Source organism: Musa acuminata, unplaced genomic scaffold, assembly GCF_036884655.1.
Source record: "Musa acuminata AAA Group cultivar baxijiao unplaced genomic scaffold, Cavendish_Baxijiao_AAA HiC_scaffold_580, whole genome shotgun sequence".
Lineage (NCBI taxonomy): Eukaryota > Viridiplantae > Streptophyta > Magnoliopsida > Zingiberales > Musaceae > Musa > Musa acuminata.
The window spans coordinates 1-20,000 of record NW_027020819.1 but is presented as its reverse complement, the minus strand read 5'-3'; the positions used below and the strand labels follow the sequence as shown (position 1 = coordinate 20,000).

The window sequence follows — 20,000 nt, the reverse complement described above, 5'->3', positions numbered from 1 at the left end:
GATACATAGTGCAATATGGTCAAAACAGGGTATTTTGTATTCTATTATGTATATAGAATACAATAGTAATAAAAATATATACCCCGAAAAGGAAACAGGGAGTCCAATCAATAGATCTTTTTATTCTCTTTTTCTATCGAATTGGTTTATCTTCGTTGTTTATCTTCGTTATAATTACAAGAGGATAACAAACCCTTTATTTTTGCAACCCGATCGCTCTTTTGACTTTGGAATTTATTCTCTTTATCAGTATACTGTTTCTTCTACACATCCGTTTCTAATCCATAATAAAGAATAGTTAGGATTTATTAAAAAAAAAGGAAAAAGAATCAATGGTCCACCCACAGGAGAACTCACCCTTTCCCGTATAAGGCACTAATCTATTTTTAACGTCTAATTAGATCGGGTAATCGTTCAATTCAAATTAAGAACATAAGCTCGTTGCTTTTTGTTTTACCAAAATTGGAACCATAGGCTCTATCCATTTATTCACTAGACCCAACTGTAAATGTGAATTTGTTTTGTCCCCTTCCCTTCCAAAAATTTTTTATTTTTGTAGCGATCCAGTAAGGATAAACTAAAAGTTCCACTTTCATTTGAATTTGTAATTTTTTAATAAAATATTTAATAAAATAAGAAATTTTTTTTATTACGACATGCTACTTTTTCCATTCATTACCCTTGAGGATCAGTCGTGGTCTTATAGACTCTACCAATAGTCTGGACGAATTTGTTGCTTCATCAAAATGTGTAAAAGATCATAGTCGCACTTAAAAGCCGAGTACTCTACCGTTGAGTTAGCAACCCGAATAAAATAAAATAAATAGGATATGTAGATACGATAAAAATGAAAAATCCATTAAATTGCACTGCACGACCCCATCAAAACATTGAACTAATAATAAATAAAAAAATATTTTATGTTTTATGATCGATTATACAAAATAAATAGAAAATGTACAGATCATATTTAAAAACACCAGATTCCTAAAAGAGATGCTAAAATTGTGACAGACCTACCAGTTTTTTATCAATTTTTTATTTTTGTTAAGTTAAATTCCAAAATACGTCTTATATGACAGTAAACCCAACAATGCAAAACCCATTATTTGAGTAAAAGTGAAGTTAAAACCCAATATGGGGTCTGGATAAAGAGATTTATTTATCTATGATCAATTAATTTATCTATGATCAATTATATTTGTTCGATACACCATTGTCAATATGAATGCAATGTTGAGAAAACAAATAACAAATAAAGTAAATAAAATAAGGATTTGTATTGGGTTGGCACAACATAAATAAGAAATTTTGATGGAAAAAAATAAGGAAAAGATAAAGAAAAAATCTCGGGTTTACTCAATCAATAGAGGTACAATAAGCAAGATTAATCCCTTGTTTGTTGGTGGATTCCTATAACAAGAAAAAAGTAAATTTAAGTATGAATAGAGCAAGAAAAGGGAAAATTTTAGGTAAAAAATTGTAAGTAAAAAATTATACAAAGATAGATTTTATATTAATCATCTCCCCCCTTTTTTATTAATTTTGTTGTTTTTTCTTTTAATTAACTCGAGGTTTTTTCTTTAAAAAATTCTGCCTTACTTAAAATATCATAAACAGTTCCTGTAGGTTGAGCGCCCTTTTCAAGGAAATATAGAATAGCGGGAACGTTTAAATAAGTTTGATTCTTTATCGGATCATAAAAACCCACTTTTCGAAAATCTCTTCCTTCTCTTCGGGATCGAACATCAATTGCAACGATTCGATAGATGGCTCATTGGGATAGATGTACATAAACAATCCCCCCCCAGAAACGTATAGGAGGTTTTTCTCCTCATACGGCTCGAGCTCGAGAAAAAATTATTTTTATTTCGGTATATCTTTCTGTATATAATATCAAATAGTAAACACAAAATAATGACTCAAATCATAGTCTAATTCATTATTATTATTTTGTTCTTCCTAAAAAAAAAAAAAAAAATAAATTTCATTCGTACTCATAACTCAAGTTGGGTAATTCTGACAGAATTCGAAGGGAAATCCTTAGACATTTCTTGAGCCGTCTCTAACCTCTTTTGTTTGTCTCATCTCGAATCTATTTTTATTCCTAATTCTGATCCAATTTTTGAGACAATTGAAAATAGTGTTTCCTTGTTTCGGAATCCTTTATCTTTGCTTTGTAAAATCATTGGGTTTAGACATTACTTCGGTGATCCTTACTCCTTTCAAAAGGGCAGCAACATACCTTTTGTTTTTTTTATTTCTTTCTATAGAAATAGAATACCCATAGAAATAGAATACGAAGAATTGATTCCTCTGTGATACACTTTTTTTTGATCGAAATAGTTTTATCAATTCCGATTATTTTATATTTTAAGGATATACTTACAAAGCTGGTCTAACTTATTGATTGATTGGCACTAACCCTAGATTCTTCCCCTTGATAAATGAATCAATCCTTTCCGCTCGAGCTCCATCATGTACTATCAACCTAAGAAAAATTAGATTCCTAATGGAACAGAACAAACTATGTCGAGCCAAGAGCATCTTCATTTGTATAGAAAATGGTGGATGTAAAAATCCACAGCGGATCATGTCCTTCAAGTCGCACGTTGCTTTCTACCACATCGTTTCAAACGAAGTTTTACCATAACATTCCTCTAATTTAGAATTCAATTTAATTTCAAACCGCAATGGAATTGATTTAATATGTAATCATGAATAGTCATTGGCTCGATGGGAACAACGGGAACTATATAATAGTCTATACTTTATACCTATGGATAGATAAGTATTCTATGGATAGATAAGTATTGTATTTATCCGGAGAAAGCTCAGCAAGGATCCAATTTCTTTAACTCGATATTCTATCATATGAATGAAACGTATTTCTAAGAAAGATGTTTGCTTAAGACTTATTTACTTTACATCTCCAACAGATTGTTCGGGACGATCAATCATGAAATGCAGAATCTATTTTTCTAGAACAAAAAAACTATAAACCTCAAATCCTTTAATTTAATATATTTCCAATCCCGGAAAAAAATAAATTATTAGTCAAATAAACTGTTCCAATGACCAAAAAACAAAAAGGTCGTAAGTTTCTAGATACTATTGATTTATCATATTTCTTCGAGTACCAACCAAGAGTTCATAAAAAAATGTTTTAAAAATCTCCGACTTCAACATCATGACTGGAACTATGTTTTCTAGTCATGACTAAACTGGATCTCTAATTCAATCACCAAGTCGACGCAATCACAATGAGTAGCTAAAAATTTTTAGCAGATATTTCATTCCCTAAGGAGACATAAATTTTACCATGTTCAATTGAATTATCAATTGGTTTTCTTTTAACCAAAGAAGTAAATTGATAATCTAGTTTATCTATTTTCATGAGTATGAAATAGAAAAGGTCTCATGTACGGCAACATTAAGATCCTTATTCTTTCTTTCATCTGAAAGAAAGAATCTGAATATTGTTACTGGGGGTAATCATGGATATTTTTAAAATCAAAGATCCCCTTCCACAAATTCTTTTCACTTAAGTGAAAGGCCATTGTTATTGAAATACAACAACATTGTTATTGAAATACAACAACATTGTTATTGAAATACAACAATATAATAACAATACACAATATATATCATACATATAGGCATAGCGTAGGCCTTGTTTATTTTAGTTTATATAGATTTTGTTTTACTTCAGGTTCAACAATTTTTCCATCAATTCCATAAAATCAAGTTAAAATATATGGAATATCAAAATTTCCCCCCAATCGCTACGTTACATTGATTTACAATTATTTTCATTTGAGGCATCTAAGATATAAGATAGAAAGAAATGGAATTCAGACAATTTTTATCCTATTTTTTCCCACGCCACAGCACAGCTTTAGAAGTTTTAAAACCAGTGATGAAATTAGTACGACAAACTCCCTACTCTTTAGTCTTCACATAGAATGTGAAATTGGGATACCCTATTTTTGACTTTAGGCTTTGTGTGGAAGGGAATAGAGATGCTTTTGTTTCACGCTTCAATTCGGAATGCATCATGTGAGAATTATAATTCATATTTAGAATTCATATTTCATGAATATGGGACATAATGAATATAACAATAGTACGAGCATATTATGAATGTGAATGATAGACCCCAAATTTCTCTTTTTTTTATTCAAAAAAACTTCCACCTGTATTTGACACTTTATTATGCTTGTGATAAATCAAATGGATTCTAAGAATCCATTCTAAGAATTCATTCTAAGAATTCAGAACAAAAGACATTCTAAGAATTCAGAACAAAAGAAAAGGTTGTTCTCTTTAAGATTTTTCCGTTTTATGTGGGATACAATGTGATCCCATCTTTTGTTTCTGATGGAAACGATCTGGGACGGAAGGATTCGAACCTCCGAATAACGGGACCAAAACCCGCTGCCTTACCGCTTGGCCACGCCCCATTTTTCCTGTTTGGCACTAGTCAAGACTATTATTAGAATTAGTTATTCGTCAATCCCCCCCCCAAAAAAATACATAATACATAATAAAAACATATGGGGTATTTTGTTTGTTGCTAGGATTCAACACATGTAGATTAGATATAGAATCAAAAAAGTTAATTGATCATTACATAGAATTCAATTAAGATAATGTATGAAAGTAGAATTCCTTGTATTCTCATTTGAGAATGGAAGGAAGGATTTTTGATTTGGGAGAGTTCAAAAAAAAAGAAGGATTTTTTGACTTGCCTTTTTCATTTTTCCCTTATAAAAATAACTCAATCAAAATAAAATTATCTAATCTACAAGAACGAAATGTTTGTTATGTTTAATATCTTTAGCTTAATCTGTATCTGTCTTAATTCTGTCCTTTATTCGAATAGTTTTTTCTTTGCCAAATTGCCTGAAGCTTATGCCGTTTTCAATCCAATCGTAGATGTGATGCCTGTCATACCTGTTCTCTTTTTTCTCTTAGCCTTTGTTTGGCAAGCTGCTGTAAGTTTTCGATAAAATCCTTAATACTTTGCCAAATCCATTCATGATTTATTCGACAAAAAAAATTATAAAAATGGATAAGATCGGCTAAGTCTTACATTAGAATTATAAACCCTCGATTAAAAAATGGAAATTCTTGTATATTGAGTAACCGCGGAGATGAATTTTGATCAGTTTATTTACTCGTTCTGACCTTTCAGTGAGTAAGGAGTTTATTAGGTCTAGGTCCCCTACAATACCTAATTGTCGATATGACAAGAAAATTTTTGTGAGGAAGGAATAAAAATCTTATTACAAAGAAATTCGTAAAAGTGACTTTCTTTTTCTTTTCAAATCAAAAAACTCCATTTTGGGGGGTATGATGTCAAATCAAACAAAATAGTATATGTGGTAAAAAGAAAAAATAGGTAATCTATTCCCTTTTTCTAAAATGATCTTATCTTGGAGATTGTGTAATGCTTACTCTCAAACTCTTTGTTTACACAGTAGTGATATTCTTTGTTTCTCTCTTCATCTTCGGATTCTTATCTAATGATCCGGGACGTAATCCTGGACGTGAGGAATAAAAAAAAATTGAGTTTTCTTTGTTTTTCTAATTTTTTCTTATTATTTTATCTATTCCATATATTCACTTTACCTATAAAAAAATAAAGGAATCGAAATTCCTTCGAAATCGAAAGTATCAAGTAATCAGAGCGGGCGGAGAGAGAGGGATTCGAACCCTCGGTACGAATAACTCGTACAACGGATTAGCAATCCGCCGCTTTAGTCCACTCAGCCATCTCTCCCAATTTAAATAAAATTGAAATTTCAATAAAATTTCAAATGAAATTGAAATTAACTATTTCAATTTAAATTGAAATTAAATAAAAAAAGAAAAGAAAATAATAAAAAAGAAAAAATTTTTAATTTTTAAGATATTAATTATTAAGTTTAAGAAAGACATTAATATAATATTTTTTATTAAGAAAGATATTAAACATTATAATTTAAGAAAGATATTAAACATTATAATTATAACATTATCATTAGAAATATGAAACATTCTATTAAAATTTCTAATTATAGAATAGATTTCATTACAGATGAAATAAAAAAAAAATAAAAAGTGAATAATTAAAAATTAAAATTATTAATAAATTCTAATCTAAATTTAAAGGTTAAAGGAATTGAAATTTTATTTTCAATTAAAGTAAAGAAAAAACAAATTAAAGGTTTTTTTTATGTAATAAAAAATTTCTTAAATATTATAATATTAAATATTATAATATTATATTATAAGTAATTTTATAAGTAATTGTATATTATAAGTAATTATATAATTAAGTAATTAATAATATTATATTATAATAATATTATATTATAAGTAATTATATAATTAAGTAATTATATAATTATAATTATATAATTATATTTATATTAAGTTAAGTTAATTTTAATAATTTAAGTAATGTAATTATATAAGTAATTATATAATTATATTTATATTTAAGTTAATTTACATTTACGTAATTTAATTTAAGTTTCATTTAAGTAAGTTAAGAGTAAGTCAAGAACGAATTTGATCAAGAATTCCATTTAGATAAGATTCGAAACAGGTATCTCCAATAGAAAGAAAACCTTACTTCTTTAATTTTGTACGAAAGGTTTATTCTCCCGGCCTGGTCCTAGTTAAGTACTGGCCGGGCCAGTACCTCTTTTTTTGTCCAGCTTCAATGACCCCTTCAGACAGACTGAGAATGCCAGCAATCCAGCAAAGGAAAAGTATAAGTATAACTTTATACTGTTTTTTAAATTTATATATGTTATTTAGAAAAGCTTTGTGCTCTTCGCCTTTTAAGTCCCTGGCTGGCGGGACTAAATATGTGTCAACGTTATAATTTTAATGCTATCTTGATTGCGTCTCACTCCCTTGTTCGACAAATAGTCCATTCATATACAATAATGTATATGTAGCGGGTATAGTTTAGTGGTAAAAGTGTGATTCGTTCTATTAACAACTTAAAAAGTTAAGGGGTCTCTCGGTTTTTTGCATACTCCGATCAAAAACTTTATTTCTTAAAAGGGTTTAATCCTTTACCTCTCAATAGCATATTTGAGGAAGAACATACATTCTCACGATTTGTATCCAAAGTCCAATTAGAAATTCTATTTTCGAAATTGAATAAGAAAATTGGATTATGTATATGGAGTCGTGAAACATAATTTTTTTTGAATTGGATCAATTCTTCCAATCGAATGAGTATGAATAAAGGATCTATGGATGAAGATACAAAAGTTTATTTCCAATCGTAACTAGATCTTAAATTTTGGTGTTGTAAAAGGGAAATTGAAGCCAAACAAGCTAGAAAAGGGTGGTTTTGGTTTACTAGAACCATCAGCATATTGTTTCAGCTCGGTGGAAACCAAATTCTTTTCCTCGGGATCCTGCGAGTGGAAATAGGGAACGAAGTAACTAGACTAGACGGATTTGGTATAATCCCTCTCCTCTAGAGGGATCATCTAGTAAGCGAGTAGTTTGGGATACATTCAGACAGAAAGGCTGACATAGATGTTATGGATCTAATTTTCTCTAGGAATACATCAATCTTCCATAAAGGAGCCGAATGAAATCAAAATTTCACGTTCGGTTTTGAATTAGAGACGTTAAAAGTGATCAAGCAACGTCGACTATAACCCCTAGCCTTCCAAGCTAACGATGCGGGTTCGATTCCCGCTACCCGCTCCATATTTCTTATTATGTATTATACATCTTATTATGTTATGTATTATACATCTTATTATGTATTATACATACATGCACCATCAATTTAGATATGCATTCTTTTTTATTCCCTAAAATATTTTCCGTGTAATTTGATTTTTTATCCGAACAAAAGAAAGTAAGAATACAAAAAAATAAAATAGGAATGAAAAGCGTCCATTGTCTAATGGATAGGACAGAGGTCTTCTAAACCTTTGGTATAGGTTCAAATCCTATTGGACGCAATTTATTTCCATCTATTTTTAAAATGGCTATACTTTTTAAAAATGGCTATACTAAGAAACCCTTTTTGAATCATTCGAATCAGAACTATTTCTCAATGATTACTCTTGTACTAAGAATAGAATATACCAAGAATAGAATAAAAGTAAGAAATTTATGTTTGTTCCTGAAGTAAAAACAGTTCGATCTGTTCTTGAATAGCTTCCTTCAAAAGAAATTCTACTTCCTCGGTGAATGTCTTGGTAGAAGATATAATTTCTTGAAATTTAGGTTTATTGTTTTTTAAGTAGCTACGTAACTGACTGAGAAATTTCTTTACCTGTCCAATTTCTAGCGGATCAAGATATCCATTCGCTCCGGTATAAATAGTAGCTATCTGTTCTTCCACTGCGAGAGGGTCTGATTGGGATTGTTTAAGCAACTCGCGTAATCGTTGACCTCTTGCCAATTGATTCTGAGTAGCTTTATCGAGATCAGAAGCGAATTGTGCAAAGGCTTCTAACTCTGTGAATTGCGCTAGTTCCAATTTTGATTTGCCGGCTACTTGTTTCATGGCTTTAATTTGAGCTGCGGATCCTACTCTGGAAACGGAAATACCCACATTAATAGCAGGTCGGATTCCAGCATTGAATAGATCGGCAGATAAGAATATTTGTCCATCTGTAATGGAAATTACATTAGTAGGAATATAAGCTGAAACGTCTCCAGATTGAGTCTCAACTATCGGTAAAGCGGTCATACTTCCTTCACCTAAACTAGAATTTGATTTAGCGGCTCTTTCCAAAAGTCGTGAATGCAAATAAAAAACATCTCCTGGATAAGCTTCACGACCGGGAGGTCTTCTTAATAGAAGAGACATTTGGCGATAAGCTTGTGCCTGTTTGGAGAGATCATCATAAATTATTAAAGTATGTTGTCCACGATACATAAAAAACTCAGCCAGAGCCGCTCCCGTATAAGGAGCGAGGTATTGTAATGTAGCAGGTGAATCCGCCGTTTCGGCTACCACAATAGTATATTCCATCGCCCCCTTTTCCCGGAAAGTAGTCACTACCTGAGCCACAGAAGATGCTTTTTGACCAATAGCTACATAAACACATATTACATTTTGACCTTTTTGATTGAGAATCGTATCTGTGGCTACGGCTGTTTTGCCGGTCTGTCTGTCCCCAATAATTAATTCTCGCTGACCGCGTCCTATAGGGATCATCGAATCAATGGCAATAAGCCCCGTTTGAAGAGGCTCATATACAGAACGTCTAGAAATAATACCTGGGGCAGGAGATTCAATTAACCGAGATTCAGAAGCTGAAATTTCACCTCTCCCATCAATAGGTTTAGCCAGAGCATTTATAACACGACCCAAATAACCCTCACTCACAGGTATCTGAGCAATTCGTCCTGTTGCTTTTACGGAACTTCCCTCTTGTATCATCAAACCATCACCCATTAATACAACGCCAACATTATTTGATTCCAAATTCAGAGCAATGCCTATTGTACCCTCTTGAAACTCTACTAATTCACCTGCCATTACTTCATCAAGACCATGAACACGAGCAATTCCGTCGCCTACTTGAAGTACGGTACCGGTATTCACAATCTTTATTTCTCTACTATATTGTTCAATACGCTCACGAATAATATTACTAATTTCGTCGGCTCGAAGGGTTACCATTAGTGTTTCTTTATTCTTTTTAGGAAGGAAAAGATAAAAATAATGCCTAAACTATAACTAAAAAAAGAAGGGCTAATCAGTTATTTCTTGCATGGCCCCGAGAATGCCAATATTAGCACGGATCGTACGGAAATGTAACTCGCTATTCAAGCAACTATTCAGAGTTCCTAGAGCTCCTTGTAAGGCTTGTTGGAAAACTCGTTGTCGGACCTGATTAATCGCTCTTTGTTGTTCAAACTGAAGGGTTTCATTTTTGTAATTTTCTAATTGTTCCAAACTATTACTAGTGGCATTAATCAAATTTTGTTTTTCTCGTTCTATTTCAGAGTATCCATTCATTCGATACTCATCTGCTTCCATTTCCACTTTACGTAAGCGAGCCCGGGCTCTTTCGAGCTGCTCAATGGCCCCTTTACGTAATTCTTCCGAATTTCGAATAGTATTCAAAATCCTCTGTTTTCGATTATCTAATAAATCATTTAATGAAAGTAGATTATCTTATCATTAATTTCAAAACTTCCATGATCTCTTCCCGAACCAAACATGAATCTTTCGATTCATTTGGCTCTCACGCTCAATTATTTATTTTATTTATGGTGTGGGTATTCCCATATCTTTTTTAATGTTTTATTTATGGTGTGGGTATTCCCATATCTTTTTTAATGTAATGAGCCTACCCTCTCTTTTCTGTTTGTATTCAAAGATGTCAAAACTGATACAAGACCAGAATATCAGGAGGACTCTTCCGACTAGACCAGACAAAAATCTAGAATTGTCAGCAAAGTTGTTTCTTTATTTGTATTTTATTTATATTTGTTTTGTATTTTATTTATCATTTTCATTTTTAGAATTCTATTTCATTTTTCATTTTAAAAAAATGAAAATAATAATTATTATATTTTTTATTTGTTTCTTCAAGTCCAAAAATTCCTCTTTTTTTATACATAGGTCGTCATTTCGGCATTAGATAAAAAAAGCAAAGTGCTCATTTTTCTAGTAAATGGTTCAAATTCTTTTATCGATATGAGTGTTCTATATCAAATCAAATAAATTACCAACTATTTTTTTTTTAACCATTTCGTTACTAACGTAGTGGTAGAAGTGGTAGAAAGAGTACCATGTTTTACCTGGACTTTAAACAATTTAGCTTTAACCATGTTAATGGTCTCACATTATTGGTTGATAGAGAATCAAAGTGGATTTACCAATAAGTCACGAAATGCTATGGTTCTTACATATGATTTCTTAATTTATTCAGAAGTAATTCGTCGAGATCGTGCACCTTTTTCCTATTTCTCCTATAAATACCATAAATAAAGTGCAGCTGGATGGATCCAACCTATTCTTGAAATACACAACTCGCACACACTCCCTTTCCAAAATAAATCAATACACCAAGCACTACACTTAGATTTATTGGATTTGTTGCTAAAATATCGGTATTAAACCCGAAACTCCCGGCGGATGGCCAGTGACCCAAGGAAACGAAAGAATCGATTACATTTTTCATATGCTCCCCTCTCTTATGGATAGGACTAACAAAGAACAGAGTTCTTTTTGTATCACTTCACTCGCCTTTTTTTGATCGATTTCTTTTTATTAATTTCATTTCCACTTTATTTAATGGCAATAGATTAAATCATTTGTTTGAAATTTATTATTTTTTAAGTTTTCAAGAAGTTTCCAATAAGATACTTTACTTAGGTCTTAGATCTCATATCAATTGATAACTATTTCGTTTGTTGAAACGCTTCGAACAATGAAAGTAAAAAAGTTTTCTATTGTACTAAGCTAAGGACAGAAAGGAAGAAAGCAAGCGAATCTGGTAATTCCTCATCCTCAAATCAGCCCTTCCTGGCGTATTGTCTCAACAAATAAGTAATTTATAAGTAAAGTGTAAATATAATTCGAAGAAGCAAAGGGCAATTCCAAGTTAAAGTTAATAAAATAAGAAAAAAGTATGTAAGGTACTTTTTTCTATTTATTTCTAGGATTAAACAAAAGGATTCGCAAATAAAAGCGCTAACGCCACGACCAGTCCGTAAATTGTTAAAGCTTCCATAAAAGCTAGACTAAGCAATAAAGTACCTCGTATTTTACCCTCTGCTTCTGGTTGTCTCGCAATACCTTCTACAGCTTGGCCTGCAGCAGTACCTTGACCAACTCCAGGTCCAATAGAAGCAAGCCCCACGGCCAATCCAGCAGCAATAACGGAAGCGGCAGAAATCAGTGGATTCATGGTAAGTTCCTCGCACAAAAAAAAAGAAATGGTTAATGATACAATCAACCAATGAATTATTACTCATTTTATCATTAAGATCCAGCGGTCCGAAGTAACTAAAAACTCCGAATTGAAATGATAATATTACTAAATTACTGAACTGAATCGTCACAACTATCTCGTTTTTACCCATAATGGAGTTTTTGTAAATCCATATGCATACAGTTCTAACTATTGTATTTCTTTGTTTCGAACCACTCTTTCATTTAATTCTTCGTTCTTTACTACACCATTCTTGAGTTCATCTCTTTGTTCATTCAATCCACAATCACAGACAAAATAGAAGGACTGATATTGAAATCCGTCTAAATGGAGTGTGACTAAATGCAGTGTGAGCTGCAATCAATATCAATCAAATTAATACCAATACAAATCAATATCAATATATCAATATGTAGTAATATAAAAGTATGTAGTAGTACCAATATCAATATATAGTAATAATTAATACTAATAATTATCGATAATATAATTATAAATGATTATATTAACTAATACTTAATTGATACTTAGATATTTTACATATGAATATTAATACTTATATTAATATTAACTATTAAACTAATTATTAATGTTAACTAATACTTATTTTATTACTTATATTTATTTACTTATATTTATTTATTTATTTATTATTATTTATTATTATATTTATTATATTATTATTATATTAATATTATTATTATATTATATTATCATTATAGGATTATATTATGTATAGGATTATATTTTATATTATGTATAGGATTATATTATGATTACAGAGTAGAAGTTATGATTATAAAAATAGTAATAGTATGTAATTAAGTAATAGCATGTAATTAAGTAATAGCATGTAATTATGTAATATAGTGATGTTATATAGGATGATAGGGATAGCCTTATATAACTAATGAATATCTAATGTCATTCTAATATGACATATATATTTGTTTCTTCCATAACGTAAACCACCCGCATTTTTTTTAGATTAAATCGGATTCTAGAATCATTCCTAGAAACATAGACGGGGTCCGAGCTTATAGACATTACATACATCTAGTATAACCTCCCCAACCCTTCTTTTTTTTTTTACAATTCTGTAATACCGTCCATCTTTTCTCCTAAAACTCTAAGTCATATAGTAATACGTTATTATGTTCCCCAACCAATTGGATTATCTTGAACCACGCATGAATTGGGATAAAACTTACTTAATAATAATAATAAAAAATAATAATAAAAAGACTATTTTGAAAGCTAGTCAATGATGACCCTCCATGGATTCACCTATATAAGCCGCAGCTAACGTTGCAAAAATAAGAGCTTGAATACCACTTGTAAATAATCCAAGAAACATGACAGGTATAGGAACTACTGAAGGGACTAAAGAAACAAGAACGACAACTACTAATTCATCAGCCAATATATTCCCGAAAAGTCGAAAACTAAGAGATAAGGGTTTTGTGAAATCTTCTAGGATGTTAATTGGTAAAAGTATTGGAGTTGGTTGAATGTATTTCCCAAAATAACCCAATCCTTTTTTGCTAAGACCCGCATAAAAATATGCGACTGACGTGAGTAAAGCTAAAGCAACAGTAGTATTTATATCATTCGTGGGCGCAGCTAACTCCCCATGAGGTAACTGTATAATTTTCCAAGGTAAAAGAGCACCTGACCAGTTAGAAACAAAAATAAATAGGAACATAGTTCCAATAAAGGGAACCCAAGGACCATATTCTTCTCCAATCTGGGTTTTGCTCAAGTCTCGAATAAATTCAAGGACATATTCGAAGAAATTCTGACCGCCGGTCGGAATGGTTTGTGGATTCCGAACAGCTAGGATCACCGAACCTAATAAGATAGCAATTACTACCCAAGAAGTGATAAGTACTTGGGCATGGACTTGTAAACCTCCTATTTGCCAATAGAAATGTTGGCCTACTTCTACACCCGATATATCGTATAACCCCTTGAGTGTTTTAATGGAACATGGTATAACATTCATATGGTCCTCTAACAAAAATTGAACTTCAAAAAATAAATTATTTTGATTCAACCATCTCTTTCTCAACTCACCAACTTGAATCACTAATTGTATTCATCAATCGTATATTTAGGATATCAAGAAATTACATAGGATACCAAGAAATCACATAACATCATAACATATTATCAATATGCCCACATTTCCATTTTGTTTTTTCTTTTTTTTAATTCAAGAATAGTAACCGATCCAATAAATCTATAAAATCCCCAAATAATTAACTAATTATTCTTAATCATAATCAACGATTTCTTATATAGCTACAACGGCCCTCACAAATTGCGGATACTAATTTGTTAAGAACCAATCGGATTGAAGCTATAGCGTCATCATTGGCTGGGATCGAAATATCTGCGAGATCGGGGTCACAATTTGTATCGATTAAACAAATCGTCGGAATCCCTAAAATTACACATTCTCGAAGAGCCATATATTCTTCTTGCTGATCAACGATGATCACAATATCAGGCAATCCCGTCATATATTTGATACCGCCGAGATATGTTTGCAAGGCAGATAATTTTCTCTTCAACATTGCGGCATCTCTTTTGGGAAGACGGTTGAGTTTCCCCATCTTTTGTTCTGCTCTTAAATCCCTGAACTTTTGAAGTCTCGTTTCCGTAGTAGACCAATTCGTTAACATACCACCGAGCCATTTTTTATTAACATAATGACACCGGGCCCTTATTGCAGCTGATGCTACTGAATCCGCTGCTTTATTTTTGGTACCAACAATTAAGAAGTTTTTTCCCCTACTTGCTGCATCAAAAACTAAATCACAGGCTTCTGATAAAAAACGAGCCGTTCTAGTGAGATTTGTAATATGAATACCTTTACGCTTTGCAGAGATGTAAGGGGCCATTCTAGGATTCCATTTCTTAGTACCATGACCAAAATGAACTCCGGCCTCCATCATCTCTTCCAAATTGATGTTCCAATATCTTCTTGTCATTTTTCCCCACACTTCCTTTTTGTTTTTTCTTTTTTATTTTTTTAACAAAGAGACGAGGTACTTTGAAATAAATAATTGTTCCGATGGAACCTTCTACCGGGAATTAACCGTTGATACACGGTACAAACCATTAATGTCTTTTAATTACTTATTTTTTTTTTACCAAATCAATACTCGGACCAGATAGTTAAGTTAAAAGACAGATAGTTAAAAGTGAAAAGATAGTTAAAGTAAAAGAATCTGCTCTTAGGAATCATGAAATCGCGTAAACGATTGTTCTGATGTCTCATGGAAATGGGACGTAAGAACAAAATAATTCTCTATGGTGTAACAAAATATCTCTCATTTCCAAATCGAATAGATTCTTTCTTTTGATTTCCAAATAAATGTTCTTGTCTTGCCTTGAACGGTGCACTAATTTTTTGAATCCGGTACCAACGGGTATAATCCCACCCAGAACAACGTTCTCTTTCAGGCCTTTCAACCAATCAATACGACCTCGTAGAGCAGCTTTTGCTAAAACTCGAGCGGTTTCTTGAAAACTTGCTTCGGATATGAAACTTTGAGTATTCAAAGATGCCCTCGTTATTCCCAATAGGATTGCCCGATAAGAGATCGCTTCGTCCAAAGCGCGCCCCGCTCGTTCCGCTCGCAACAATCCGATTAATTCCCCAGGTGAAAAAACATTAGACATTCCATCTTCTGAAACCAACACTTTTGATGTTACTTGACGTACAATAATCTCTATATGTCTATTATGGATCTGTACCCCCTGGGATCGATAAACCTTTTGGATTTTATTAACCAAAGAGATACGACTTTGAACTATGGTTAGCTCCGCTTGAATCAAGAATCCCCAGGGGATTCCAAGAATTTTTGGTATACCTTCGTTCCAACCTTCAACTCTCCTTTCGAGGTTCATCGATATTGAATCAATAGAACGTACTTCTAAGATTTGTTCCACTTTTGGAAGACCTTGCGTTATGTCACCAGATCTCGATTTTTCATATATAAATGTAACTAATGTATCTCCTTCGTAAAAGATTTCTCCATAATGGCCATGAACAGTAGCTCCTGGAGTGGCCAAATAGGGCTTAGCCGATCTTATAACTAAGGAGTCAACATGAACAATTATGATCTGACCAGATTTTTCTACGTGTGGTTCGTATTTGAATAGACATACATTTTCACAAAAAAATTGTCCAAGACGAATTTTTTTAGATGTCTCTTCCCAATAATCGTGATGGAGAAAGTGCCAATTCAAATGGAATGGATTCAAAATGATGTTACTGCATGGATCGGGGTTATAAATCCTCCTATTTTCATCTATTAAACAGTATTTAAGTACTTGAAGTACTTGGAAAGTCTGTTGAAAATTGTCAAGTAGCAAATATTTCTTTAACAAGATCTGATTATAAGTTATTAAATGGTAAGATGAATAGAAATTTGCTATTTTAGGTACAATAGTGCCTAAGGGACCCAGCAAATCCTTAATTGGGATTATGGGATCCGATTCTTTTGTCATATTGTTATATTTTGAACCATTGAATGGGCCAATTCGAAAACAATTGGATGATGACAAAATTATCAAAGATTGGCATTCCTTATTTCGATTTAACAATGTACCAATAGTACCTTGATGTTGGGTAAGTGATTGAATCCTGGCCTTGTAAAAAAAAGGATTGATATTTGTGCGATCTAATCCATTATCGGAAATCAATCCGGAACTTGCCCTATCATATCTTTTTCCGGTATACGAAATAGTGGACTTGACTAACTCAATTCTTATGAAATCTCGAATCAGATCATTTGTTCTTACCTCAACAAAGGAAGCGTGAACCTCTTCCGGAGAACCTTTTTGCTCTTGATCCCAATTCAATACTAAGCAAGTCCGAACTAATTGAATACTTGTGTGAGAAATTCCTCGAATTGACTTGCCATTTCCATGAAGGATATAATTGACAACTCTAAGTTGGACATTATCCTTTTCCCGCAGGAGATCTTGAGGAAAAAGTGTTGCTAAATTTATGCCATCAGCTATTTCATATGTGACTACGGGTCGAACCAAAACAAAATACTTTTTCTTGGTAGGTGTGATCCGTTGGACATAGATCCAATTTTTCCATTTTTTTGATTCCTTAGAAATTTTTTTTTCTGTTTCCGGTGGTATCAAAATGCCGCTGTGCCTGGATATCTTATCTGCCTCTCCAGGAAAATAAATATCTCCGGAAAATATTTTTAGTTCAATATTTTTTTTTTTTCTCTCCACTCGGACTAATCCGCCTACTCGACTTCTTGTATTTAAAGCGAGTTGTGTATCTACTCCAATGATACTATTGTTCCGGACCATTATCAACGAAGATCCGGGTAAGATATGCACTTCTTCGAGAATGAAAAAAACCGATCTACTTTCGTTTGGTATTTCGGACTAAATTCTTTTGGTCCTCGATACTCAATCAAATCCTCTTTTTTTATGATTGAATTGACCTCTACGGTTCCATATTTAGTAATTCCTGAATTGCTTCTTCTGTATCGTGGATCATCAAAATAAGCAAGAATACTATTTCTACGTAAAATACCCTGTTTTGGTATTTCGATCGAAATACCAAAACAGGGTATTAGTTCTTTCTCTCGTTCTTGATTGTATTGTAATGGGATGATGAATCTATTTCTTCGCTTTTTCGCCAAGAAATAAGAATTCCCTTGGATAATAGAAGGATATATGAAATTCAAATGACCATTAGACATCGTTTGATCAGGTCTTATTGAATAGTCAATAATTTTCTTATCTTTTTTACCAGAAGTATCCAACAATTTATGTCTTATTCGACCATTAGTCATTGATAGGTCAGAGATATATCTTTCTTCGACAGAAAAAGAATAAACATTCATTTGATCTTGATCCTTGTGGAGCGAAAAAGACACTATACTGGATCTGCACGGACCTCCCGCTAATATCCATAAATGACTCGTTTTTGATAATAGATGAACATTACCATATGTATATTCAGGTGCATGGTGGACATCGGTACTCCAGTGCATTTCTCCCTCTGATTCAGAATAAATATGTTTTCGTACCTTCTCTTTAAAATGAAAAGTGGACGTTCCAGCACGAATCTCAGCAATCACTTGTTCTGATTCTACATATTGATTATTTTGAACTAAAATAAAACTTTTTGGTGGAATATTTACATTATGTAGAATATCCCGACTCTCAATAGTTACATACAAGTCTATAGAACATAGAAAAGCAGGATGCCCATGACGGGTACGTGTGGGATGAACCAAATCCTCATTGAATTTTATTTTTCCATTAGAAGGAGCTCGTACATGCTCGGCAGTACCGCCTGTGAATACTCCACCGGTATGAAAAGTTCTTAATGTTAGTTGAGTTCCTGGTTCCCCAATTGATTGACCCGCAATAATACCTACAGCTTCTCCCAATTCGACCAGGTCGCCATGAGTAGGACTCCGACCATAACATAATTGGCAGATCCAAGATGTACTCCTGCAAGTAAAGGGGGTTCGAATATATATTGGTTGTGCTCGAAAGGTTATGAATCGATTGACAAGTCCAATCCCAATATCTTGATTTCGAGTGGCAAGGCATCGTAGACCGATATATATATCGTCCGCTAATACACGACCAATTAGTGTTTGGACAAAAATTTTTTCCGTCATCCCATTTCGAGGACTCACGGAAATACCTCGGATAGTGCCACAATCTGTTCTACGTACAATAATATGTTGAACTACTTCAACAAGTCTACGTGTGAGGTATCCAGCATCTGATGTTCGTACAGCAGTATCTACAACTCCTTTGCGGGCTCCATAACAGGAAATTATATATTCTGTCAAAGAAAGTCCTTCACGTAAATTGCTTTGAATGGGTAAATCAATCATTTGTCCTTGGGGATCCGACATTAATCCTCTCATACCTACTAATTGGTGTATCTGAGATGCATTTCCCCTAGCTCCCGAAAAGGACATTAGATATACTGGATTAGAAGGATCAGTCATCCGAAAATTAGGATTCATTTCTTGTCTCAAATATTCACTTGTAGCATACCATATCTCAATGGATTGACGTAATTTTTCTACCGCGTGTACATTCCCATAATGATGGTGTTTATCCAAAATAAAACTTTGTTGTTCAGCGTCTTGGACTAACCATCCCTTAGAAGGGATTGTTAAAAGATCATCAATTCCTAATGAAATAGATGTAGCAGTGGCTTGTTGGAAACCCAAAGTCTTTACTTGATCCAAGATATGTGATGTATATGCCATTCCGAAATGATCTATTAACCTGCTAATAAGTCGTTTCATAACAGTTCCATTTATCACTTTATTGTGAAAGACCAGATCGGCCCGTTCTGCCATAAGTACAGTACCTCTTATATTTATTCTGCTAAGTAGGATTCGACAATGGACCTGAGTTAGTGATTCGAAAACTTCCTTTCCTCAATCTCAATCTTGATTCACGCAGAAATTCAGAAATTATGATACCAGTGAAATTGGGGAGACCCGAATTCCCATGGGCACGAACATCGCCTAATCTGATTTCTTAGTTTAGATAGCGTATGAGTAGGCTCGACAAAACCCCTGTATGGCTTCTTCTATTTCCCGATAAAAAGAAATATGACCAAGAGTAGTTCGAATGTATATACAACGGATTTCCTTTGTTACACTTCCTTCTATTAGATAGTGCCCATAAATCTCATGATAAGTACCCAAAGATTCATATTGAACTTCGATGGGAACTTCTCTTGAGCCAATGACACGTTGATCTAGTCTCCATCGGAGCCACAAAGGACTATCTAAACTAATTCGTTTCTGTTGATAAGCTCCAAGTGCATCATAGGAACTAGAAAAATAGGGTTCTTTCTTTTCCGTATACCTATAGTCATTTTTTTTATTGTCAACCTTTTTATTTGGTAGTTTCCGCAACTATATCTATATGGATTATACTATTTGCACAAATACCTCGACGATTCCCGATCGTTAATAAATAGAGTCCGATAAGCATATCTTGAGTTGGTACGGAAATAGGATCCCCAATAGCTGGAGACAAGAGATTCAT

The 20,000-nt window shown here is 32.9% G+C and overlaps 2 protein-coding genes, 2 non-coding genes and 1 pseudogene across 5 annotated transcripts in view; 1 reads left to right on the top strand and 4 right to left on the bottom strand.

Annotated features, from left to right (window-relative positions):
* LOC135661918 (maturase K-like) overlaps positions 1–2,605 on the bottom strand; it is a 3,401-nt pseudogene extending 796 nt beyond the window's left edge. Inside the window, exon 1 of the transcript XR_010507502.1 lies at positions 1–2,605. This exon is cut by the window's left edge and continues 796 nt beyond it. The product of XR_010507502.1 is annotated as a maturase K-like (transcript).
* A 3,092-nt stretch (positions 2,606–5,697) lies between these two features.
* On the bottom strand, positions 5,698–5,785 carry TRNAS-GCU (transfer RNA serine (anticodon GCU)). The gene has a single exon. It is a non-coding gene; the product is annotated as a tRNA-Ser (tRNA).
* Positions 5,786–6,944: 1,159 nt separating this feature from the next.
* LOC135661916 (ATP synthase subunit alpha, chloroplastic) lies at positions 6,945–12,499 on the bottom strand. Its single transcript, XM_065176566.1, has one exon. The coding sequence runs from the start codon at positions 9,659–9,661 to the stop codon at positions 8,138–8,140; it is 1,524 nt and encodes a 507-aa protein (XP_065032638.1). The 5' UTR covers positions 9,662–12,499; the 3' UTR covers positions 6,945–8,137.
* TRNAR-UCU (transfer RNA arginine (anticodon UCU)) lies at positions 7,914–7,985 on the top strand. The gene has a single exon. It is a non-coding gene; the product is annotated as a tRNA-Arg (tRNA).
* LOC135661919 (ATP synthase subunit a, chloroplastic) lies at positions 10,021–14,597 on the bottom strand. Its single transcript, XM_065176569.1, has one exon. It carries the CDS (start codon positions 13,927–13,929, stop codon positions 13,186–13,188), a length of 744 nt encoding a protein of 247 aa, XP_065032641.1. The 5' UTR covers positions 13,930–14,597; the 3' UTR covers positions 10,021–13,185.
* Positions 14,598–20,000: the final 5,403 nt, after the last annotated feature.